Source organism: Bufo bufo, chromosome 3 (assembly GCF_905171765.1).
Source record: "Bufo bufo chromosome 3, aBufBuf1.1, whole genome shotgun sequence".
NCBI classification, from domain to species: Eukaryota; Metazoa; Chordata; class Amphibia; order Anura; family Bufonidae; genus Bufo; species Bufo bufo.
The window spans coordinates 422,828,711-422,854,925 of record NC_053391.1 but is presented as its reverse complement, the minus strand read 5'-3'; the positions used below and the strand labels follow the sequence as shown (position 1 = coordinate 422,854,925).

General features: G+C 48.2%; 2 protein-coding genes across 4 annotated transcripts in view; one reads left to right on the top strand and one right to left on the bottom strand.

Annotated features, from left to right (window-relative positions):
• OFD1 (OFD1 centriole and centriolar satellite protein) overlaps window positions 1-17,257 on the bottom strand; it is a 73,213-nt gene extending 55,956 nt beyond the window's left edge. For both annotated transcript variants that reach the window (XM_040424928.1, XM_040424929.1), the window contains exons 1-9: window positions 17,176-17,257; window positions 16,510-16,627; window positions 13,263-13,460; window positions 11,269-11,337; window positions 11,141-11,171; window positions 10,951-11,058; window positions 10,474-10,610; window positions 1,791-1,964; window positions 1,386-1,492 (exon numbers count right to left, since the gene is read on the bottom strand). In XM_040424928.1, coding sequence (XP_040280862.1) covers window positions 1,386-1,492; window positions 1,791-1,964; window positions 10,474-10,610; window positions 10,951-11,058; window positions 11,141-11,171; window positions 11,269-11,337; window positions 13,263-13,460; window positions 16,510-16,605 — 920 coding nt within the window. In that variant the 5' untranslated portion in view covers window positions 16,606-16,627; window positions 17,176-17,257. The remainder of the gene's footprint in view (window positions 1-1,385; window positions 1,493-1,790; window positions 1,965-10,473; window positions 10,611-10,950; window positions 11,059-11,140; window positions 11,172-11,268; window positions 11,338-13,262; window positions 13,461-16,509; window positions 16,628-17,175) is intronic.
• A 163-nt stretch (window positions 17,258-17,420) lies between these two features.
• TRAPPC2 (trafficking protein particle complex subunit 2) lies at window positions 17,421-25,996 on the top strand. Of its 2 annotated transcripts, XR_005777636.1 has the most exons (6): window positions 17,421-17,527; window positions 22,069-22,182; window positions 23,776-23,920; window positions 24,884-24,969; window positions 25,064-25,219; window positions 25,942-25,958. XR_005777636.1 is itself a non-coding variant. In XM_040424931.1 (5 exons), exons 2-5 carry the CDS (start codon window positions 22,090-22,092, stop codon window positions 25,160-25,162), a joined length of 423 nt encoding a protein of 140 aa, XP_040280865.1. In that variant the 5' UTR covers window positions 17,421-17,527; window positions 22,069-22,089; the 3' UTR covers window positions 25,163-25,996. The 2 variants fall into 2 exon arrangements, 1 of the variants encoding a protein (XP_040280865.1); XM_040424931.1 differs by having other exon boundaries at window positions 25,064-25,996.
• The last annotated feature ends 219 nt before the right edge of the window (window positions 25,997-26,215 follow it).

Below are 26,215 nucleotides of genomic sequence, written 5' to 3'. Positions count from 1 at the left end.
ACCCTGCTTATCACTGTGTATAGTATAAGGAACAGGAGAGAACACAGGAGAGGTGAGAAATGATTATCTATCACCACTAGAACACCCTGCTTATCACTGTGTATATTATAAGGAACAGAGAACACAGGAGAGGTGAGAAATGATTATCTATCATCACTAAAACACCCTGCTTATCACTGTGTATAGTATAAGGAACAGGAGAGAACACAGGAGAGGTGAGAAATGATTATCTATCACCACTAGAACACCCTGCTTATCACTGTGTATATTATAAGGAACAGAGAACACAGGAGAGGTGAGAAATGATTATCTATCATCACTAGAACACCCTGCTTATCACTGTGTATAGTATAAGGACAGGAGAGAACACAGGAGAGGTGAGAAATGATTATCTATCATCACTAGAACACCCTGCTTATCACTGTGTATAGTATAAGGACAGGAGAGAACACAGGAGAGGTGAGAACTGATTATCTATCATCACTAGAGCATCCTGCTTATCGCTGTTTATAGTATAAGGACAGGAGAGAACACAGGAGAGGTGAGAATTGATTTTCTATCACCATTAGAACACCCTGTTTATCACTATGCTGGATAAATAAGGGCCTTAGATTGATGATATAAAATATATTTATAATTAACATTTCTAAACTTTTCTAAATTTACCTTAGGTGTTACTATTTTGGGAGGTGTGCCCCCACACAATCTGAAATTGTCCAATCGGTGCTGGCAGTGCAGGGACACACCCTTTGAACAAGTGGGAACGGTAACATACTTTTCAATTGTGTTATAAACATTCAGGAGGAATAACAGAGGAACAGGACAATGGTGACCAAAAATTGTTATTACCTGGGGTATACAAATATTTACTAAAATACGCTGCTCTCTTTCAGCTTAATCAGCTGCAGTAACCATCAATCCTGAAGATAGGCCAGGATGACCTCTTTAAGAGTCAATATTTGTTTCCATTCATCATCACCTTTCACCATCTATCATTTCAGGTTTACTTAAAAGGAATCGGTCATCAGGAAATCATTATGAAATGACTGGACCAGGTGAGATGACTATACAGGAACTTGGTCATGCTAATCAAGGAGAAGGAGCTAGCAGAGGGAGCAAAAGGAGCAGGGGTGCACCGTTTGTATGGCTTAGGTCTATCCTCGGTGCACCTAACTGCTCATTTGCTTATAGATTAAAAGTACGGTTTTCTCCAGAAAGAAGCAACGGATCGCTAAGTGACAGGTATCATTATATTCAGCTGAGCTAGCCGTACAGGACAATGTGCCTGGTTTATTACCTTTTCTATGCTGCCGATTAAATACATTTGACATTAAGGTAACTGAGTGTGACTGAAGAGTGAAAGATAACGAAATACTAAAACATACAGCTCAAAAGCTTCAATGCGTTGGCGAAGGTCCATTTCTCGGTTTCGCACAGTCTCAATCTCCTTGAGCAGGGTCTGTCTCTGAGCATACACTTCCTTGGATTCAATCTGTAAAGAAAGAAGATGCTCCATCTAAACACTCTGTTTAAATACCTGTCAAATGTCTTAAGAAGATGCTCTTTTCTTTATACCTAACAGAACTAGCAGAAGCTGACGCCCAGGCCCAGGGTTGTCCCTGTACGTTACAGTATGAGAAAATAAAAGCCCTCATCAAATAAAAATGTAAAAAGCAGCAAAAAGGTGAAAAAAAAAAAAATTGTTACTTGCCAATCATCCAAGAAAATAATAAGTACTGGATATTACTCCAATGACAGAGATTCCTATAACATGATCAGCTTGCTCTTGCCTCTTGTTGCCTCTGAAGTCTCTCTACAGCATTCTTCTCTCGTGACACTAAGCCTTCACATTTCAACTGGTAGGTCTTTTCCAATTCTCTTCGCAAATCAGAAATCTCCTTCTGGGACCTTTCCCGTTCTTCTAGTTTGATTTTTGCAAGCTCGACATCTTTAAAATGCTGGAACTGGGAGAAAAAAAATATATATAAATCAATATTAAGTAAAACATTTGTTCAAAAGGTTTTTCCTAGGTTTTGCTTAAATTAAAATGTATACTTAAAGGTGAACTTGGGAGCAGTATGTGATATGATAGAAGGAACAGAGCTCTATGTAGGTTCACATGATTTCAGAGTAAATCTTGACAGGACTCCTAGAAGAGACAGTGAGAGTCCTGATCACCCCTCACACACAAGATGATTGTCAGTGTATGTATATATAAGGTTATCAATCACTGTGTGGGTGGTCTAATCAGGACTCCTATTGTCTCTCTCAGGAGTCCAGTCAGGTTTTCTGTATTATTTTTCCTCTAACTCATACACATATACACTGCTCAAAAAAATAAAAGGGAACACTTAAACACAATGTAACTCCAAGTCAATCACACTTCTGTGAAATCAAACTGTCCACTTAGGAAGCAACACTGAGTGACAATCAATTTCACATGATGTTGTGCAAATGGGATAGACAACAGGTGGAAATAATAGGCAATTAGCAGCCAGCTTCCTGGCTGATGTTTTGGTCACTTTTGAATGCTGGCGGTGCTTTCACTCGAGTGGTAGCATGAGACGGAGTCTACAACCCACACAAGTGGCTCATGTAGTGCAGCTTATCCAGGATGGCACATCAATGCGAGCTGTGGCAAGAAGGTTTGCTGTGTCTGTCAGCGTAGTGTCCAGAGCATGGAGGCGCTACCAGGAGACAGGCCAGTACATCAGGAGACGTGGAGGAGGCCGTAGGAGGGCAACAACCCAGCAGCAGGACAGCTACCTCCGCCTTTGTGCAAGGAGGAACAGGAGGGGCACTGCCAGAGCCCTGTAAAATGACCTCCAGCAGGCCACAAATGTGCATGTGTCTGCTCAAACGGTCAGAAACAGACTCCATGAGGGTGATATGAGGGCCCGACGTCCACAGGTGGGGGTTGTGCTTACAGCACAACACCGTGCAGGACGTTTGGCATTTGCCAGAGAACACCAAGATTGGCAGATTCGCCACTGGCGTCCTGTGCTCTTCACAGATGAAAGCAGGTTCACACTGAGCACATGGGACAGACGTGACAGAGTCTGGAGACGCTGTGGAGAACGTTCTGCTGCCTGCAACATCCTCCAGCATGACCGGTTTGGCATTGGGTCAGTAATGGTGTGGGGTGGCATTTCTTTGGAGGGCCGCACAGCCCTCCATGTGCTCGCCAGAGGTAGCCTGACTGCCATTAGGTACCGAGATGAGATCCTCAGACCCCTTGTGAGACCATATGCTGGTGCGGTTGGCCCTGGGTTCCTCCTAATGTGACTGGAGTGTGTCAGCAGTTCCTGCAAGACGAAGGCATTGATGCTATGGACTGGCCCGCCCGTTCCCCAGACCTGAATCCAATTGAGCACATCTGGGACATCATGTCTCGCTCTATCCACCAACGTCATGTTGCACCACAGACTGTCCAGGAGTTGGCAGATGCTTTAGTCCAGGTCTGGGAGGAGATCCCTCAGGAGACCGTCCACCACCTCATCAGGAGCATGCACAGGCGTTGTAGGGAGGTCACACACACTACTGAGCCTCATTTTGACTTGTTTTAAGGACATTACATCAAAGTTGGATCAGCCTGTAGTGTGTTTTTCCACTTTAATTTTGAGTGTGACTCCAAATCCAGACCTCCATGGGTTAAAAAAATTTATTTCCATTTTTTTATTTTTGTGTGATTTTGTTGTCAGCACATTCAACTATGTAAAGAACAAAGTATTTCAGAAGAATATTTAATTAACTCAGATTTAGGATGTGTTATTTTTGTGTTCCCTTTATTTTTTTGAGCAGTGTATATTACAGAGCTCAGATAAGGTGGCATATATCACTTGATAGAATCACTTTAATGGGAATTTTATGGGTTATGTAAAGATATACCGTATATCTGTGGCCATACAATCTAAAACCAGATTTCTCGCCCATATTCCTTGGGGGACACAGGAAACCATGGGTATAGCTCTGCTCCCTAGGAGGCGTGACACTAAGTGAAAGCTGTAAGCCCCTCCTCCATCAGCTATACCCTTCAGCCTGGAGAAGAGACTGCCAGTTTTTGCTTAGTGTCCAAGGAGGCAAGACACCCCCTGCTTATGCAGGGTTGTTTTCCTATGATTTTTTATTTTTGCGTTATTTGTTGTTTTTAATTCGGTTTTTTTCTACCTACAGGGACAACAGAGGCGCATTAGACCCCTCTGTTTCTCCCGGGGTTGAGTTGCGCCAGTGCCGGTAATTCCGCACTGCCGCCTCCCCCACAGAAGACAAGGTGGACCAGGGCAGCCTCGCTCCCCTGCGTCCCGCCAGCTCAGGGTCGCCCGCACGCCAAGTCCCTCCCCCGGCTTCCTGCCACTGCGGTGCCAGGAGCTGAAGGGGCGACCCCGCTGGATGGATTGAGGGCGAAGACAGCGTATGGTGAGACAGGCTGCTCCAGCCTCCCCTTCCTCCCTCCCACCGCTGCTACAGGCCTCCTGGGCTCCCATGGCCACTGTTACTACATGGCCACTGCTACATCGTGCGCCCACCCCTCCCCCCCCCCCCGGGCATATATCGGGACCGTTACCGGGCAGGGGAGTTTATCTGGGCAAGTCCTTGGCAGGGACGCTGCCTTCAGGGGACGGCTGCAGGAAAAAAGCAAGCCGTCTGCCACATCCAGGCGCGGAGGGGGCCGCTTTCTTGGCGTGAACGGCGCCATTTCAGGCCGGCACTTCATCATCCTTGGGGGTTAAAATCATTTTGCCGCGCGCGCGCGGCTCTGCTTCAGAGCGGCAGAGAGGGGGCGGAGCTTCCTACATGCGCTCCGCTACTTCCGGGTTCATCGCACAGTGCTGCGTGGAATCCTCTCTGCAGTGCGATCCGGAGCCGGTGCTGCTGCCTCTCCTCCACAGCCTCCTCAGTCTGTTCCCCTTACCGCTGCCGCTTGCCTCATCCGGGTCTGGTAGGACTTTTAACCCCCTCCGTGCCACAGTACTGTCGCTTGGGTGTTATCCCCGTTCCTTTCCTTGGGGTCTCCCACTTTAAGTGCAACATCTTTGTTCCACCATGTCAGACCCTTCTGCAGCCGCCAAGCCTTGGTACCATGCCTGTACTGCTTGTAGGGAACCCTTTCCCCGGGGGCAGTCTGATCCGCACTGTACTGCATGCCGGGCTCCACCGCAGCCTCAGTCGCCCGCTGTGTCGCTCCCTGCTGCCTCTGACCCGCCTGACTGGGCTAGATCCCTGTCCCAGGCCGTGGAAAGCCTCACTCATGTCGTGGGCCGCCTAATAGACAGGCCACCTACCCCGCAGGACGCCTCTCTGATTGTCGCGCCCTCCGGGTCCACTGCTTCTGCCGCTGCAGCGGGTTCACTCTCTTTTAGTGACCCCTCCCGAGCTAGGCACTCTCAGAAGCGTATTAGAGTAGAGCGAGCCTCCTCCTCGGATGCCTCCCTCTCCCCGCCACGCGTGCGCACCCAGACGAGCCTCTCCTCTCCAAAGGATTCGCTCTCTGAAGGTGAATTGGCGGTTTCAGATTTGGAAATGGACTCGGCCCTGCCGTCCAAGCTAGCCTCAGCGATGGGTCAACTCATCTCTGATATTCGTGACACCTTTAAGGTGCAGGATGATCCCCCTAGCTCGGACGCAGCTAGCGTCTCATTTATCAGACCCAGGCAGGTCTCAAAAGTCTTTCCAATCCACTCTGATTTCTCCTCTGTGGTGTCTAAGGCTTGGGCTCGCCCGGACGCCCGTTTTGTCAACCCCAAGAAGCTGGACATTTGCTATCCTTTTCCAGCCGATGTCGTGGCCACATGGTCTTCCCCACCCAAGGTGGACCCCCCTGTGGCCCGGCTGTCAAAGAACACGGCCATCCCTGTTCCCGACGGGTCCTCTCTTCAGTCAGCGGAGGACCGTCGCATAGAGACCCTTTCTAAGGGCATTTTTGCTGCCTCCGGTTCTGCTCTCAGACCGGTTTTTGCCTCTGCTTGGGCAGGGAAAGCAATCTCTGCTTGGGGTGCGCAGCTGGAACAGGAGTTGGACTCGGACGTCCCCATCCAGGACCTGCGTTCCTTGGCCCAGCTTATTGTTCGGGCCGGGAATTTTGTTTGTGAGGCCTCCCTTGATGCGGGAGCCCTTATTGCACGCTCCTCCGCCCTGGCAGTTTCCGTCAGGAGGGAGCTCTGGCTGAAGGTTTGGAAAGCGGACGCTGCCTCCAAACGTTCCTTGGCGGGGCTACCGTTTGCGGGTTCCCGCCTTTTCGGGGTCCGCCTAGACGAACTTATTTCGGAGGCCACGGGTGGTAAAAGCACCCATCTTCCTCAACCCCAAGCCAGGGGCGCCCCCCGCGGACGCCCTGGTGCGTCTCGTTTTCGGGCCTCCCGCAGGGCCTCTGGGGCTCCCACCACAGCTGCCGCTTCGGCTCCTCCCCAGGACAAGCATAGGAAGCCGTTTTTTCGGGCGCAGCCCTCCTGGCGCAAGCCGCAGGCTGCCCGCACACCCGCAGCAAAGCAATCCTCTGCCTGAAGGCGCGCCCCCACCCACCCGGGTGGGGGGCCGGCTCCTCCTTTTCAGGGACGTCTGGTTGGCTCACGTCTCCGACGCCTGGGCCCTCGAAATTGTGTGCTCCGGATACAAAATCGAATTTGCATCCTTCCCTCCAGATCGGTTCTTTCGCTCCCGCCCGCCACGGGACCCGAAACGCGCGGTTGCGTTCTCCGCGGCCGTTCAAGCCTTACTGGACAGGGGGGTGATTACCCCCGTTCCTCTAGAGGAAAGGTTCCAAGGGTTCTACTCGAACCTCTTTGTAGTTCCCAAGAAGGGAGGTTCCGTGCGGCCCATTTTGGACCTCAAAAAGCTCAACCGTTTTCTCCTCCTTCGACGGTTTCGGATGGAGTCCCTCCGTTCCGCGGTGGCTTCCCTGGAGCAGGGAGATTTCATGTCTTCCATCGATATACAGGATGCCTACCTCCATGTTCCGGTAGCCCGGTGTCACCATCGCTTCCTCCGATTCGCCGTGGGGGACCTCCACTTCCAGTTTGTCGCCCTTCCCTTTGGGCTGGCAACAGCCCCCCGGGTGTTCACCAAGGTCCTGGCCCCGGTTTTGGCCTTACTCCGTTCCAGGGGTGTTTTTCTGCTACCGTACTTGGACGATATCCTCATCAAGGCTCCGTCCCTTTCTCAAGCGGTTGCCAGCGTGGATCTCACTCTAGAGACTCTGACGAGGTTCGGTTGGGTCATCAACTTCCCCAAGTCCTCCCTTCCCCCCTCCAGACAACTGGTCTTCCTGGGAATGCTTTTAGACACGGGAGCAGCGGAAGTACGTCTTCCCTCGGAAAAACGTCTGATCCTCCGTGGGGCGGTTCGGGGTCTCCTTCTCCACCGTCGACCGTTCTTCCGCTTCTGCATGCGGGTCTTGGGGCAGATGGTTGCCTGCTTCGAGGCGATCCCGTTTGCGCAGTTTCACTCCCGCCCTCTCCAACGGGCGATCCTCTCCTCCTGGGACAAATCGCCGCAGTCTCTGGATCATCCCTTCCATCTATCGCCTCCGGTGAGGTCATCTCTCCGCTGGTGGTTACAGTCCCCTCTTCTGGGCAGGTCTTTTCTGCCACTCAACTGGTTGGTGGTTACAACCGATGCCAGTCTCTTGGGCTGGGGAGGCGTGTTTCCTCCCCGATCCGTCCAGGGCATTTGGTCTCCATTGGAGTCCAAACTCTCGATCAATGTCCTGGAGCTGAGAGCGGCCCTTTTGTCTCTACGACACTGGACTCATCTGTTGAAGGGTCATCCAGTTCGTGTACAATCGGACAACGCCACGGCTGTGGCGTACATAAACCACCAGGGGGGCACTCGCAGCGCTGCTGCAATGAGGGAGGTCTCCAGCATTCTCCGTTGGGCGGAAGCCCACGTCCCGGCCCTATCGGCAATTTTTATTCCAGGGGTGGACAATTGGGCGGCGGACTTCCTCAGTCGCACCACTGTCGACCCCGGCGAGTGGTCTCTTCACCCGGAGGTATTCGAGGCCATTTGCCTTCGTTGGGGCATACCGGACGTGGACCTCATGGCCTCCAAGTTCAATCACAAGGTCCCCGCCTATCTGTCCAGGGCCAGGGATCCGGGAGCTTGCGGAGCCGACGCCCTCGTCCTTCCTTGGCGAGGCTTCGCGCGTCCATACATATTCCCTCCCATCCCACTCCTGCCCAAGGTCCTTCGGAAGATCGCGGCGGAAGGCGTCTCGGTGATTCTGGTCGCTCCGGACTGGCCCCGCCGGTCTTGGTATGCCGACCTCATGCTGCTCCTGGCAGACGCGCCCTGGCCGCTGCCCGCCAGGGAAGATCTTCTCTCTCAGGGACCGATCTTCCACCCGCGTTTAAGGTCCCTACGTTTGACGGCGTGGTTGTTGAGACCACCGTCCTGACACGTAGGGGTTTTTCTGCGGACGTCGTCCACACCATGATCCGCGCCCGTAAGCCGTCCTCTTCTAGGATCTATTATAGGACCTGGAGGACCTATTTGGGGTTCTGTGCCGATCTGGGGATTCCTCCGCTCCGCTTTTCTCTCCCCACCGTTTTGTCCTTCCTGCAGAGCGGACTTGCCCAAGGTCTGGGTCTTAGTTCTTTGAAGGGTCAGGTGTCTGCGCTGTCCATTTTGTTTCAGCGCCCACTGGCCCCCCTTGGTCCTGTCAAGACCTTCCTTCAGGGCGTGGCTCACGCGGTTCCCCCGTACCGGCCTCCGGTACCGCCCTGGGACCTGAACCTGGTTCTCTCAGCGCTCCAGGCTTCTCCTTTCGAGCCTCTGCGGACGGTTTCCTTGCGACTTCTGTCCTGCAAGGTTATTTTCCTTGTAGCCGTCACCTCTCTTCAGAGGGTGTCTGAATTGGCTGCACTCTCCTGTCTGGAACCTTTCCTAGTGTTCCACCAGGACAAGGTAGTTCTTCGTCCGGTCCCTTCCTTCCTTCCTAAGGTGGTCTCTGCCTTTCATCTGAACGAGGACATCGTTCTCCCCTCTTTGTGTCCTTCCCCTTCCCACCCTAGGGAGAGGGAGCTTCATCGCCTGGACGTTGTCAGGGCGCTCAAGGTTTACCTGGAGGTAACCAGCTCTTTCAGGCGTACTGACTCGCTCTTTGTGGTTCCGGAGGGGTCGCGCAGAGGGTTGGCGGCATCCAAAGTTGCTATCGCCCGTTTTGTCAAGATGGCTGGTACTGAGGCTTATCTCGCCATGGGCAAGGTTCCGCCCCTCGGTGTTACCGCTCATTCCACTAGAGCGGTCGGGGCTTCCTGGGCTCAGAGAAATCGGGCTTCTACGGAGCAGATTTGCAAGGCGGCCACTTGGTCCTCCTTGCACACCTTCACCAAGTTCTACAGGGTGCATACTCATGCGTCGGCTGACGCTGCTTTAGGCCGTCTGGTGTTGCAGGCGGCAGTTGATTGATGCCTCCGGTGTTGGTCTAGTTTGTTCTGGTCCCTCCCTTCTGGGACTGCTCTGGAACGTCCCATGGTTTCCTGTGTCCCCCAAGGAATATGGGCGAGAAAAGGAGACTTTTGTATTACTTACCAGTAAAGTCTCTTTCTCGCTCTTCCTTGGGGGACACAGCACCCGCCCTTCATTTGGGTTTACAGTTGTGGTTCCGGCTTGGTTGCCCCCGTTGGGGCTTGACGGTTCTTTGTTCCGGTTGGTGGTTATCTTTCACTACTTGGACACGCAACTGGCAGTCTCTTCTCCAGGCTGAAGGGTATAGCTGATGGAGGAGGGGCTTACAGCTTTCACTTAGTGTCACGCCTCCTAGGGAGCAGAGCTATACCCATGGTTTCCTGTGTCCCCCAAGGAAGAGCGAGAAAGAGACTTTACTGGTAAGTAATACAAAAGTCTCCTTTTGTGCATCCCTATGAATAAGTTATCAGTGAAACATCTCCAAATTAAGCAGCCAACTGATAAGGGGGTCCCTGGTAAACCATGGCATGGGAATAAATAACAGGTGACCAATACCCGGAAATTCATATACTAGGCATGCAGTAAGGCATTTTTTGACTAGTGCATATACAGTAAAGAAAATATTTGGACACACTGTAGTTTGTAAATTCTAGACTTTGGGGGTCATTTATCAAACTGGTGTAAAGTAGAACTGGCCTAGTTGCCCATAGCAACCAATCAGGATCCACCTTTCCTTTGGAAAATAAAAGGTGGAATCTGACTGGTTGCTATGGGAAACTAAGTCAGTTCTACTTTACACCAGTTTGATAAAAGAACCCCAAAGTAGAACTGGCTTAGTTGCCCATAGCAACCTGTCAGATTCCACCTTTTATTTTCCAAAGGAAAGGTGGATCCTGATTGGTTGCTATGGGCAACTAAGCCAGTTCTACTTTACACCAGTTTGATAAATGACCCCCTTTGTACGTTGATATCTGAACTCGTCGAAAACTCTTACCAACAATAAGGACACATTGACCACTCGCTGTGTTGGTAGAACAGGAGTTTTTCTAAACTGTACATAACACAAACCTTCTGAGACATTTCCTGCCGGAGCTGTTGCTCGACTTCCCTGCGATACTCAGACAACTTGCCCTCCAGAGACTCAAATTTTGAACGTTTTGGATACATTTCTTCAAACTGTTCATCAATAAATTTCAGTTTCTCCACTACAGAATGAGAAGGAATGTTTAAAAATACATAAGAGATTCTGTATTGAGACTAACCCAAAAAACTATTTTCAACATGTATACTGTGCAATGACACATTAATAATATTAAATAACAATAATAATAATGTATTCGGTCTGGATTTCTTCCACGGTGGGCCATATAGTCTGATACATCATAAGTATAAACCCCCTGCATCCATAGAGGAGTGTCGTTTTCTACACTTTTGCAACGTATATGTTAAACGTGGGACAAAAATGTGATGAGAACAGCCCCTAAGCCATATAAGTGTGAAATCATTACTACACTACACATATTCAATATTACAAAAAAACAATACCGATTGACTCTTTGTAAGGAGAAGTCGTGATTGTCTGAGTATCAGCATCTCTGCCATCTCTCTGGAGTTGGTAGTCAATCAGTTCGGTCAGGATTTGTAGAAGAAAACCTTCAAAAACAGAAAAAAGATTTTTTTTTCCATAAATACAGAAGTCATTAAAAAAAAGCTACTAAAGAACAACAATCTATACCTTTAGTACTGCTATTCTGGTATGCCGTTGTCTGTGGGGAAACAAAAAAAGAAGAATAAAAAAACTGAATAAACTTACAAATCATTACAATACAGCATGGAGAATATAGCAATAAAAATAGACATTACCAGAGATTTGCAGAACGAGGATTTGGGGTTTATTTTCATTAGCTGCATTAAGTCGTGGATCGAGAAATCCTTCATGTATAAATGAATAAATAAAAATAATAAAACAGTTATTATTTGTTTAAATCGGGCGACTCTTTTATAAACGTGCGGCGAACACAGTAAACCTCCACAAGTTTGTGATAAGGGTTTGAAATACACACTGGTAGCACTTCCCAAAATACCCACCGACGTACCCATAGGCTAGCGTACACCAAAACAGTAACCATTTGGCATATGTTTAACTGGTACAGCTTTTTAAGATTACTGTAGTAAAAAAGGTGTAGTTGACCTTTCAATACAAAGTTATTCTGTAAAAAAAATATACGGTGTAGATGGTGTTATTTTAAAAAGAAGTCATGCAGTTGCATATGGCTAGGACATCCAATCAGCGGCACATTTTAAAATGTACCTGATGTTTCAGATGGCCTTTTAGAATGAGCTGCCATATGTGTCTACAAGAGTCATAACACTATATCTAACTTGTATATGTTATTTCTTTTGTATGCTGAATCTCTTATTCTCAGTGGTCTCTGAGCTGGGGGCTAGAGACTAGATATTCCCCATAGACTGCACACAAATGTCTGCAAATTCTGCCGCTAAAGCTATCTCACTCTTCAGAAGCAGCATATAGCACATTATAGAGAAGTGTTGACTAGTATAGATGTGACTAAAGCACTTGCGGTGAGCTAATAACACTTACTATTAGCTGCTGAATCTGCTTAACCATGCCTGTACTCTGACTTCCTGTTTCTCTATGCACTTCCACTCCCCTCCCCCTCCCACCATACACTTCTATGGGAAGATGTAATCGGATTCAGTGAGCAGGCAGCCCATTTTGGCCTCACAAGACTGATTTCTCATAAGATTCAGAGAGGGGAAGAAAATGCTGATAACTCTACAGCACAGTATTTGATAAAATGTATTACAAAGTTTCTTATATTCACCTGTACAAAGTTGTCCGAAAGTACAGGGACCAAAACCATACACCTCAATCGTGATGTGAATAGAGCCTGAACTCCACTGCCTGAACTGCAAGCTCCATTAAAAATGCCAGACAAAACAGGGCAATATGCTGCATTATTTTGTTTGGTACACTGTAAGGGCTTTTGACAGAAAAACGTTAAACCCCAATATAGTCAGTGGGATCCCCCAAGTGCCATTCTTGGTCACCACACAACGGATCTGGCAATTCTATCATTTTTGTTGCATTGCTGTTATAACAGAGCAACGGGAATAACGATCCAGACGTGACGGAGCCTTATTGTACACCAAACTAACAGAATAATTAAAACTCAGGACAAAACTTTCAACAAAAAAGCCACACAAATTGTCCTTCTTTGGTTTCTCTTCCTCCCCACCACAAAGTGAAATAGGACACTTAGGCTACTTTCACACTAGCGTTAAAGTTTTCCGGTATTGAGTTCCGTCACAGGGGCTCAATACCGGAAAAAAACGCTTCGGCTTTGTCCCAATGCATTCTGAATGGAGAGCAATCCGTTCAGTATGTATCAGGATGTCTTCAGTTCAGTCCCTTTTACGGTATTTGGCCGGAGAAAACACCGCAACATGCTGCTGTATTTTCTCCGGCCAAAATTCCGGAACACTTGCCAGATCCGGCATTAATTTCCATTGAAATGTATTAATGCCGGATCCGGTTTCCCGGTCTGCTCATGCGCTGACCTTTAAATCTGTGGAAAAGATAAATACCAGATCCGTTTTTCCAGATGACACTGGAGAGACAGATCCGGTATTGAAATGCATTTGTCAGACGGATCTGCATCAGGATCCGGAAACAAATGATATCCGTTTGCATACGGATTTCTGGATCCGGCAGGCAGTTCCAGCAACTGAACTGCCTGCCGGATTCTTCTAACGCTAGTGTGAAATTACCCTTACTAGTAGATACACACATGACATTTATATGCGTAGTGTCAATCGAGACAAATCCACTGTACCTTTTCTTTCTCCATTCCACACTCTGGATAAAACACGGAGAGGGAGAACTCGTAACCACATCTTCTCAGGTGATCCGCCACTAGGCTGTTACAGGCCCTGTGTAATAGTGAGTCCCCAGACAGAAGCGGAGCCTGAAGGGGCTCGCCACTACCTGCACGGAGCTTCAGATCTTGAATGAGCTGATTCCTAAGTTGCGTCTTGTAAAAAAGAATATAAACGTAAAGAAACCTTTTATTGGTGGAACAGGGAAATGTGGGTTTCAATCATTTCTAAAATACGCTTCAACATTGACATTGCAACACTAAGACAGGATTGATAAATTATAAAGAATGAGAACAAAATATTCTAAACACCTTGATTTCTTCAGTATTGAGTATGGGAGCCACACAGAGAAATACATGCACTTATAGACTGGAATGCTATCAATGAGGTTATCTGTGTAATCTTCTTCCACGCTGAATGCACTTCAGCCCGAAAATCATCGAGATACGCTGCTGACAGCTCCCTTTACAACTGCTGACCAATGATGTTGTGTGGCTAAAAAACTTTACTTTTAATCTGGCTTTTATGCCCCGCCCACGTTTCACAGATTGGAGCTAGGTGCTTGAAATTTGATCATTTGCAGATCTTAGTGACACCTGCTACTTACTCGATTTGCGTAACCTTACATCTTGTCCTTCTTGGTGTTGCAATTCAAATGTTGAAGTGTGTATTCTAATGTGTTTTCTGTATATATAGTTAAATACACTAGGCTACGGACATCTTTGACATGATTTTTTTTTTTTAATGTATGTTAGTGGTTACTATGAATTTAAAAAGGTTGCAAATCTGCAAAATTCACTACATTATTTTATGAAATGCAGATGAACAACAAAAAAAACTTCATCATTGTATACTTTCTAATACGCTTGGATATGAGCAGGAAACATTTTCAGCCTCTGGGTTTAAATAAGCAGAAATCTTAAAAATAATGAGGAATTGTAGCAAAGTAATATATATATCTATCTACCGTATATAATCCAAATAAATGTAACGCAGCACTCCTTGGATAAAAAGTGAAAAAATACAAAATTTATTCAACACATGTTGATACAGGCAACGTTTCAGCTCTATCACAGAGCCATTATCAAGCCAAGTGACTTGGCTTGATAATGGCTCTGTGATAGAGCTGAAACGTTGCCTGTATCAACATGTGTTGAATAAATTTTGTATTTTTTCACTTTTTATCCAAGGAGTGCTGCGTTACATTTATTTGGATTGTGTTTGGACCCCAGGACCCAGGGGAAAATGCTGGCACCTGAATCATTTGCATCACTTGAAGTGAGGAGTGCTGCCCTGCCATCTTTTGGATATATATATACACACACACCGTATTTTTCGCTTTATAAGACGCACCTTTTTCCCCCAAAAGTGGGGGGGAAATGGCGGTGTGTCTTATAAAGCGAATACTAGTGAGCGCTTCCATTATGGAAGCGCTCACTATTACGAATTACCGGTATTTTTTCGAAATATTAGACATACTTTTTCTCCGGGAAACTGTGCTGCCATCTTCTGGTGCGTCTAATAGTCTGAAGGCATTAGAGGCAGGAGACTGACAGGTCCTGGCGATGCAGTTGTGAGGACACAGCATGTACTCTGCTCTGTGTGCATAATCCGTGTTATCTGCTCACAGAACGGTCACATCTTATACACACGTACAGCACATGACCATGAATCACTGACATGTGAATGAGGCATAAATGTGCGCAATATCCGCCCTGCCAGGACCTTTGTAGCCATGCCCCTCCCATGCTATGCACTGGACAGATCCATCCCAGTAACTTCAGGGTCCTATGGCTTCTGACTGGGTAATCTCAGGCAGCAAGGCAGTCTCTAATAATATGGCTGGCATAGTCAGGGGGTACTTTGGCTTGAATGTGGCTGGCATAATTAGGGGGCATTACAGCTGGTAATGTGGTGAATTGCTGTAGATAGCAAAGTGATGAGGCAGTGTGGCGGGCATAGTCAGGGGGCACTATGGCTGACAATGTTATATGGTATGGTGGCTGGAATTATTAGGCACTATCGCTGGAGTAGTCACAGGGCATTGTGGCTGGCATTGTCATGGGGCACAGGCTTTTGTACCGTGTCTGTAATTATATATATATATATATATATATATATATATATATATATATATATATATTAATTTAAATATTATTTTGGAAGGATCTGGTCTAACGATACCTTGAATTTTGTGTATCTGAACCAGTATGGCTTTTTCAAAACACTATTCTATGTAGTAGGAAATGAAATGGAGTCTGTCACATCCAAAACCGTTACCAATACCACCCTGTAGTGTAGGTGCCGTGAAACATAACCATACCTTTCTTGTGAAAAGTTTTTTAATACTGAGAAATGCTTCTTTTTAGCTTTATATCTACAGTGCACTCTGGGCGGAGGCCGCTCTATTAGGTGCACTTGGCTTCCGCTATATCATTGGCTCAGGGACTGTCAATCAAACAAGACTGGAGGTGCTGGGCGGTGTTAACGGTGGAGCAATGGTGTACCAAAAGGAGCAACCTCGTGTACGGTGCACCGAAAACCTTATTTGCGTAAAAATAAAAAGAAGCATCTCTGGGATTAGAGAGCTGGATTTTCACAAGTAGGTATGGCTTTTCACAAGTAGGTATGGCTTTTCACAAGAAGGTATGGCTATGTTTCAGGGCATCTACACTATATGGTGGTAATCTGCAAAAACGCTTCCGTTACAAAAATACAACCGCATGCATCCGTCATGAACGGATCCGGTTGTGTTATATCTCCTGAAGGCGTGATGGATCCGTCTTGAACACCATTGAAAGACCATGAGGGACGGATCAGTTTTCTTTTGTGTCAGAAAACGGATCTGTCCCCATTGACTTACATTGTGTGTCAGGACGTCTTGCTCCGCACCACATGGCAGACAGAAAAATGCTGCTTGCCGTGTTTTTCTGTCCGCGATGGGGACGCCACCAAACGGAACAAATGCATTTTGGTGCATTCCGTTTTGTTCAGTTTAGTTTTGTCCCCATTGACAATGAATAAGGACAAAACTGAAGCGTTTTTTGTCGGCTATTGAGATCCTATGACGGATTTTAATAGCGGAATTGAAAACGCTAATGTGAAAGTAGCCTTACTTTAAAACGGATATTGGAGGTGACAGATTCTCTTTCGCGCTCCTCATTGTATGTACGGTCACTATAAGAGTAAGAGAACATAATGTACCTTCAGTGAATCTAAGACGCCCTTCTTTTTAAACGTCTGATAAAGTCTTTTCCGCAGTTCTTCTTGGGACAAGGATTTCAGCTCACTTTGAGACATTTGGCCTGAGAAGGAGGAACCTCTGAAAATGTAAGATATGACAGTAAATGTCCGGCTTCCACGTAACAGATTGGTTCATACAGTTCACTACAAATCCCAGCACTGCTAAGTCTGCACTCCAGATGCAAATTAAAAAAGACAGCTCGAGGCCCGGCCCATTCATCTCTACAAACGTCACCCTAATGCCTGAGTGGGAAGGGGAGGGCGGCACCAAGCATGTGCGACCACCCGAGAACAGGTCGCAGCTGCCCCACATTACTTAGCCCCACTCACTGACATATGGAGATGTGCCTGATCAGATCCATGCCATTTTTTATTTCACTTTTTATTTTATATTTTTTATTTCATTTTTCACACTTTACAGAAATCATCATTAACAGAAATGGGATGATTCTACATCTTTTGATCTCTATTCTGAAAGCTGGTTACACTGACTGCAGGACAATAGAAACATGTCAGCTCTAGGACTCTATAAATATCACACACACATAGACCGTAGCCATGTCATACCTAAACCAACTGTATACATGTACCCCAGCTGGTAAACTATGTATATAACGTGATACTGACCTCCAAAGAGCATCAAGCAGTGTTCACATTACCAACCGCCAGCGTACGTACAAACACAGCGCTCACAACCGCCTGGATTCCTAGACTACCCTGGCAACCAATCACATCAAGCGGCAAAGGCCAACCATCCAATCAGCTGCGACGTGCCCGCCCCTACCAGAACAACAGCGGATTTCCGCGTTCCACGCCTCGCTTTAAAAAAAAAAAAAAAAAAAAAGCTTCTGTTTGTTTTAAATAAAGTTGTTAAACAGCGGAAATGCAGACGCCTGGCAGTATGACGCTGAGACGGTGACAGGCTGGCCGGTTTGCGGGTGTGAATCTTTCAGACTACTCTTTGGTTACCCGGGCGGAGGTGAGCTACGAGGAGTCATGCACTGAGTTTAGGTGCAAGGTTTATTGAGGGTTAAAATAATGATGTAGCTATTTCCAGACGTAGTATAGCTGAGTGTGTCACCTGTACTCTGTAGGTTATCCGGCGATAGTATGGAAACAGCACAGTGACATCCTCAGCACTGCTACATCTGCATGGTTGTTAATCCGTTTGGGAAGAACATGATCAGAGTATGTGCCAGTAGTGCCCATTCCATCAGTGGGCGAGCACGGATGGGCCCAGCATCTGGACCCTACTGAAGCTTCCCTACAACCAGGACCTTTGTCTCTGCTACGAAATCGATCCCCTAAATGGAAACCTAATGGATCCCATTATAGTCTATGGGGCCTGTGCACACGACCGTATGCCATCCGTATTTTTTTTTTTGCGGATCCATTGTAGCAATGCCTAAGGCCTAGTTCACACAAACGTGTGTGACCCGTGGCCGTATTGCCGCCCGCAAATCGCAGGCCGCAATACACGGCCACAGTTCCGTGTGCATTCAGCATCACGGATGCTGACCCATTCACTTCAATGGGTCCGCAAATCCGGAATCACGGAACGGCCGCACGGGACGGGACCCCTCGGAAGCACTACGGAGTGCTTCCGTGGGGTTACGTCCCGTACTTCCGTTCCGCAAAAAGATAGAACATGTCCTATCTTAGCGGAACGGGCGGATCGCGGACCCATTAAAGTGAATGGGTCCGCGATCCGATGCGGCTGACCTGCGGGGCTACGGAATGGACATACAGATGCGGCTGTCCGCATTTTTTGCGGACCCATTGAAATGAATGGGTCCGCATCCTATCTGCAAAAAAAACAGAACGGACACGGAAACAAAAAACGTTCATGTGCATGAGGCCTTATGTGACAAATCCATTCTTTGCGTTCTGCTTCTGTAACGGAGAAGATAAACAGAAAGGCGGGCGCAAATGTGAACAACCCCTAAGGCTATGTGCATGCAGCGCTATTCTTGCTGTCAAAACAACGAAAACTTTGGTGGGGTCCGATGCTTGTCGTACGAGGGATCAAGTACAGATCATGTTACAAAAAGGAAGCCATGACACTAATGTGAACATAGTCTATGACGGTCATGTCTGCATCGTGGCTTCAGACAGAGACTACAGCACAACGCTGGAAGAACAGAGGTTCCACTACGTTTTTTGCAGAAAAGGTAAGAATACTCCTCTGACCATTTTTGATGAGTATTTTTTTTACCCGTATTGGCGGTAATTCAAATACATAATACGTAGGCCTACACTTGCTCAAATCTGCGTTGGAGGCTACGTTTGGAGCCTCTGTTGCAGATTCTGTCGAAAGACCAGACAAAACAAGCCTTGTATGCAGCACTTTTGTGTCTTGTAAAAAGACAGGATCCTGAACGGATCCCATCATAGTCGGTGGAGTCTGTTCAGCTTCTTGCCTGTGGGGTGACAGGATGAGGAGGGAGCAGGGTCCCTAGTGGGGTGACGGGAGGAGGAGGGAGCAGGATCCCTAGTGGGGTGACGGGAGGAGGAGGGAGCAGGATCCCTAGTGGGGTGACGGGAGGAGGAGGGAGCAGGGTCCCTAGTGGGGTGACGGGAGGAGGAGGGAGCAGGATCCCTAGTGGGGTGACGGGAGGAGGAGGGAGCAGGATCCCTAGTGGGGTGACGGGAGGAGGAGGGAGCAGGATCCCTAGTGGGGTGACGGGAGGAGGAGGGAGCAGGATCCCTAGTGGGGTGACGGGAGGAGGAGGGAGCAGGTTCCCTAGTGGGGTGACGGGAGGAGGAGGTTGCAGGTTCCCTAGTGGGGTGACGGGAGGAGGAGGGAGCAGGTTCCCTAGTGGGGTGACGGGAGGAGGAGGGAGCAGGTTCCCTAGTGGGGTGACGGGAGGAGGAGGGAGCAGGTTCCCTAGTGGGGTGACGGGAGGAGGAGGGAGCAGGGTCCCTAGTGGGGTGACGGGAGGAGGAGGGAGCAGGGTCCCTAGTGGGGTGACGGGAGGAGGAGGGAGCAGGGTCCCTAGTGGGGTGACGGGAGGAGGAGGGAGCAGGGTCACTAGTGGGGTGACGGGAGGAGGAGGGAGCAGGGTCACTAGTGGGGTGACGGGAGGAGGAGGGAGCAGGGTCACTAGTGGGGTGACGGGAGGAGGGGGGGGCAGGGTCACTAGTGGGGTGACGGGAGGAGGAGGGAGCAGGGTCACTAGTGGGGTGACGGGAGGAGGAGGGAGCAGGGTCACTAGTGGGGTGACGGGAGGAGGAGGGAGCAGGGTCACTAGTGGGGTGACGGGAGGAGGAGGGAGCAGGTTCCCTAGTGGGGTGACGGGAGGAGGAGGGAGCAGGGTCACTAGTGGGGTGACGGGAGGAGGAGGGAGCAGGGTCACTAGTGGGGTGACGGGAGGAGGAGGGAGCAGGGTCACTAGTGGGGTGACGGGAGGAGGAGGGAGCAGGGTCACTAGTGGGGTGACGGGAGGAGGAGGGAGCAGGGTCACTAGTGGGGTGACGGGAGGAGGAGGGAGCAGGGTCACTAGTGGGGTGACGGGAGGAGGAGGGAGCAGGGTCACTAGTGGGGTGACGGGAGGAGGAGGGAGCAGGGTCACTAGTGGGGTGACGGGAGGAGGAGGGAGCAGGGTCACTAGTGGGGTGACGGGAGGAGGAGGGAGCAGGGTCACTAGTGGGGTGACGGGAGGAGGAGGGAGCAGGGTCACTAGTGGGGTGACGGGAGGAGGAGGGAGCAGGGTCACTAGTGGGGTGACGGGAGGAGGAGGGAGCAGGGTCACTAGTGGGGTGACGGGAGGAGGGGGGGGGGGGTCACCAGGGACCAGTCACATGAGTCCGCGGCTCCTTACCTCTCCAGCGGCCCTGTCATGTTTCCCAGGCTCCTTGGGCAGCGCGCCCCGCTCTCCTTACAACAGCCACCCCTGGAGCTGGCCCCTCCTCCTTCCAGCTCCCGCCGGCTTCCCCTGCTGCTTCCCCTTGCTGTAAGGAGCTTTGTTATTGGTTATTTCAGGGACAGACAGCATCGCTGCGCTGCCCGCGCCGTTGACTGCGCTGATGAATGTGGGGGAAAAGTCTAAGGCGTATTGGTACGCCTTAGACTTTTTCCAGGGAGTAAAATGGCCTGAACAGGCGTCTATGAGGCTTGTACAGACGTTATTGCGACCTCTGGCTGGACCCATGTATTATTCACCAAGAAGGGCAACGGCTCCTCCCAGCACAGGACGGCACGTAAGCAGTGTCTCCATGCATTAAGGTGAATGTGTCATCAGGACATAACCTGTTTAAATCATGTTTTTATGTTTAACATATTTTGAAATAATTTTTGGTATTTTTTATTTTACATGTCAATATCTATATTAAAACAAAAACCATAAAATCCTGCACTTACTATTATTCCGGGGCGCCGCTCTGTTCTCCTGCTATGTCCACCGGTATTTTCGCTGACTTGGTTATACTGGGAGGAGTCTGCCCTGTTTCTCCCTGGGTGTTCCTTCTCCCTGGCTGTAGCGCTGTCCAATCGCAGCGAGAGAAAACAATCCCAGGCTGTGAGCTCTGCGCTGCAATTGGACAGCGCTACAGCCAGGGAGAAGGAACACCCAGGGAGAAACAGGGCAGACTCCTCCCTGGTTTACCGATGGTAGTAATTATCATACAGGAGAAGGTAACGGGGCCACAGCGGGCGAACGGAGTGGCGCCCAGGGATAATGGTAAGGTGCAGGGAGATCCCAGGGCACCGCTCTACATGTCCAGATAGTTATCTTATGATGTTCGGACCCATGAAAGGTCCTCTTTAACCCTAATGGGTGCCATTTCTTGGTCTGTACAGATCACTTTACTGCAGTTACCGGCTTATCTGTCGCTCTAATCCTGCCTATAATGATATCACCTCGGTGTATAGATAAGACAGGATCCTCCATTCACAATAAGTGATTGTCAGAAGTTATCTATTCCTTCCCTGTACAATGACCTCTGCACAGGGCACAGAGCATGGCTAGAAAACTCTCCCATAGAAGTCCCGACCATTGTGTCTATGGTCCATGGGCTGCCATAAAGGAATGTTTTTAATGCTGTGTAAATGCTGTTAAGTAAAGCTCAGGAAAGATGGCCGCTCCCATAATCATGTTCAGGAAACAGAATAAAAAAAAATCTACAATCACAAAATAAAAACAGATTAGATAAAAAGGAGATGTGCTTCTATCTTGTGTTAAGTGTCAGATAACATTTGTGGTGACACATTTCCTTTATTAGCTGGCGCCTTTCACTTCATTGGCAGCAGTGTTGCAGTAACCCCCCCTGGCACTATACAGTGGACGGAGCTGTGTAGATCCGGGGCCTATTTCTGCCACCGGAGCCACAGAAAAATGGCTGATTGGCGGTCATTCTGGGAGTCGGACCCTCACCATTCAGCTATTGATCAGTAGAAGTCCTGGAAAACCAAATGATCAGGGCATTTTATACCTGGGTTTAGTTTTGATGCTTTATCTTAGTGCCTTCTTGGTCACTGAGCAGTTTACACCCTTACTAGTCGGCACGTATATTGTGTTTCAGGTGTCTGTTGCTCTGAGGACCATGTCTGGCAGCTTCTATTTTGTGATTGTGGGACATCATGACAATCCAGTATTTGAGATGGAATTTCTGCCTCCAGGAAGAACAGAATCAAAGGTACCTGACACCATTCAGCCACACATGTAAAGCTGACCATAGATGGCCATAGACACCACAGGGAAATTTCCTGGTGGGCCAATGCCTAGGAGGCCACCCCGGTCCCCCTCACAGCCGCCAGCCAGGTACATGATGATCTGATTCTCTTAGGCCCCTTTCACACGGGCGTTGCAGGAAAATGTGCGAGTGCGTTGCGGGAACACGCGCGATTTTTCCGCGCGAGTGCAAAACATTGCAATGCGTTTTGCACTCGCGTGAGAAAAATTGCGCGTGTTTGGTACCCAAACTCGAACTTCTTCACAGAAGCTCGGGCTTGGGATCGGTGTTCTGTAGATTGTATTATTTTCCCTTATAACATGGTTATAAGGGAAAATAATAGCATTCTGAATACAGAATGCATAGTAAAATAGCGCTGGAGGGGTTAAAAATAAATAATAATTTACCTCACCTTAGTCTACTTGATCGCGCTGCCCGGCTTCTCGTCTGTCTCCTTTGCTGAACAGGACCTGTGGTGACGTCACTGCGGTCATCACATGATCCATCACCATGGTAAAAGATCATGTGATGACCTGAGTGACGTCACCACAGGTCCTGTTCAACAAAGGAGACAGACGAGCAGGGCAGCGCGATCAAGTAGACTAAGGTGAGTTAAATAATTTTTTTATATATTTTTTTTTTTTTTTTAACCCCTCCAGCACTATTTTACTATGCATTCTGTATTCAGAATGCTATTATTTTACCTTATAACCATGTTATAAGGGAAAATAATAATAATCGGGTCTCCATCCCGATCGTCTCCTAGCAACCGTGCGTGAAAATCGCACCGCATCCGCACTTGCTTGGATTTTCACACAACCCCATTCACTTCTATGGGGCCTGCGTTGCGTAAAAAACGCAGAATATAGAACATGCTGCGATTTTTTTATTTTTTATTTTTTATTATTTTACGCAACGCACAAGTGATGCGTGAAAATCACCGCTCATGTGAACAGCCCCATTGAAATGAATGGGTCGGGATTCAGTGCGGGTGCAATGCGTTCAACTCGCCCATCGCATCCGCGCGGAATACTCGCCCGTGTGAAAGGGGCGTTACGCACCTGGTCAGCAGCCACGGGAGGCCTAAATTTACCTGTATGGATGTCCTCAGGACTGGCGCAGGTGGCAGTATTTTCTGTTGCACGGTATCTGGTCTAGTTGGGCCGGCATATTGCTCTGCACTAATGTATTGCTGGCCCTGCCTACTTCTGTTGTCCCACCTTCTGCCAATTTGGACCCTCTGACAACATGGGGCCACTTTTAGTTCCCAGTCCGCCCCTGGATGCACTGGCCTTTCCTACCAGTAACCCACCGACATGAGCCCCTCAGTACTAACGTCATTGGTAACCATACGATACCGTGCAATAATGCCTGTATCGAACAGCTCAAAGACATCTAAAAAATGACACAAAGCATTTACCAGCGCATCCACCCATCTGCTGAAACGCGTGTATGGGAGGTTTCTTCTTTTATACATATGACATTTCTGTCTGGATCTTTCCCACTATTACTGGTTTAATGTACCTGGTTGTTTTCCCATTTTCATAACCCGTCCAGGACGATCATCGCCATCTGAACCAGTTCATCGCACATGCTGCACTGGACCTTGTGGATGAGAACATGTGGCTGTCCAACAACATGTACCTCAAGACGGTGGACAAGTTCAACGAGTGGTTTGTCTCTGCATTTGTGACCGCTGGACATATCCTTTGTGTGTGTCTACATATCATCGGTACATATATGCACACAGGGCATGTTAGTATACTGTGCTTGTCCTGTCTGGGCTGCCTTTAGTACATACAGGTGAAACTCGAAAAATGAGTATCGTGCAAAGTTCATTTATTTCAGTAATGCAACTTAAAAGGTGAAACTAACATATGAGAGAGACTCATTACATGCAAAGCGAGATATTTCAAGCCTTTATTTTAATTTGGATGATTATGGCTTACAGCCTCTGAAACCCCAAAGTCACAATCTCAGATCCCCTTTGCTCAGGGGGTATGGATTAATTAGCTGACTAGAGTGTGACTCTTTGAGCCTAGAATACTGAACCTTTTCACAATATTCTAATTTTAAGTTGCATTAATGCAATTCCTTTTAAAGGGGTTGTCCGGGTTCAGAGCTGAACCCAGACATACCCATATTTTCACCCAGGCAGCCCCCCTGATGTTGGCATCGGAGCATCTCATGCTCCGATGCACTCCCTTGCCCTGCGCAAGGGCTCTTTTGTTTACAATAACACAGTGCCGGGTGGAAGCTTCCGCCCGGCAGTGTGTTCGGTGATGTCACTGGCTTAGATGGGCATGCTTTAGCATTGCCCTAGCTGTTTTACTGGCTCGGGCAGCGCTAAAGCCCGCCCATCAGTGCTGGTGACGTCACCGGGCTTCCTGGCAGCCCCATGGAGAGCGCAGGGTAAAGGAGAGCATTGGAGCATTGACTGCTCCGATGCTGAAGTCAGGGGGGCTGCCGGGTTGAAAATGGAGGTATGTCCGGGTTCAGCTCTGAACCTGGACAACCCCTTAAGTTGCATTACTGAAATAAATGAACTTTCGCACGATATTCTAATTTTTCGAGTTTCACCTGTAGATGTAACGGAGCAGGTCCTCTCCCTAGCCAGAGCACAGAGTAAAATGTATCTGAATTCTCCTTAGCATTGTTTCTTTACATATGAGACTTATTATGCTGCATGATGTGCGACAAGAAGATGGAATTAAAAACTTCTTCAATGAAGCATATGACCTGTACATTAAGGTATGATGTGTGTGTGTGTATATTACCGTGCTCACATTGCCTGCCCCTCTATGTAAAGTACGTATATAAACCCATTATGTTCTTCTTTCCGCAGTTTGCCCTGAATCCATTTTATGAATCTAATACTCCAATACGATCCACTGCGTTTGACCGTAAAATACAGTTCCTTGGCAAGAAGCATTTACTGAGCTGAATGAAAGGGGATATGCTGGAGCAAGAGCGTCTGATCTTACGAATGTTACAGCCTGTGGTGGGTGGAAAGTCTTATCAGCAGAAGGGTTTTCCAAGATTATGATATTGAAGACCTTTCCTCAGGATAGGTCCTCAATATCAGATCTGCGGGGGCAGACTGCCGGCACCCCCACCGATCCGCTATTTGCACAGCACCGTCCATTTGATAGCGCCAGGCTTGGTATTACAGCTCAGCCTCTTTCACTTGAATGGGACTGAGCTGTGCCCACCAGAGTGCTGTGACCTCTTCAAATAGCCAATTGGCAGGGGTCCTGGGTGTCATACCCTTGCTAATCTGATATTGATCACCTATCCTCAGGATCAATATCAGAAAACCCTTTAAGAGGACTTATCACTGGGGAAAACTGTTAAATCAGCCTATTTACTGTTACTTCCAGCGCTCAATATGCAAAGGTGGTTGTGTTTAGTCTAAGAGGTGGTCCTGAGGGGGGGAAATCTTCAGTGATGTGATTGACTGCCTGGATTGGAAAGTGTCAAAGCAGTGACGATCACCTCCTTGGATAAACAGAGCCGTCTTTTGCATTTCAGGCCAACTGCTGCCCCTGATAATTTAGGAAACGGGGCTGGTGATTACTGAAGGGAGCAGTACAGATTGAGGGAGGTCGGTCTTTGTTGGATTACTGGATGTAGATATGAATTGATTAGCCATGTATATAATCCATCATTAGAGACCTGTGTCAGTATTGTAACACTGATCAGTTATTTATCGTCCTTCTGTAGAAATTGTTAGTGAACATACAGAAGAGATTGCTATAAAATCATCAGAATGTCTTACGGACAAATGGCTTTTTGTGGTTTATTAACAACTATATTATCTACATCTTCACATGAGTGTAAAGGTTATTTCACCAATTTCTATGCTGGCAGAAGACCCCGTTTGTCATGGATTGGTCCCGCAGCGTGCCTTCAAGGGCTCATACACAATGCTGCTCTAGTCAAACTCTAGGGGACTGCCACCACTCCATTCCTACAGAGGACCCATGGTGGTCCCAAC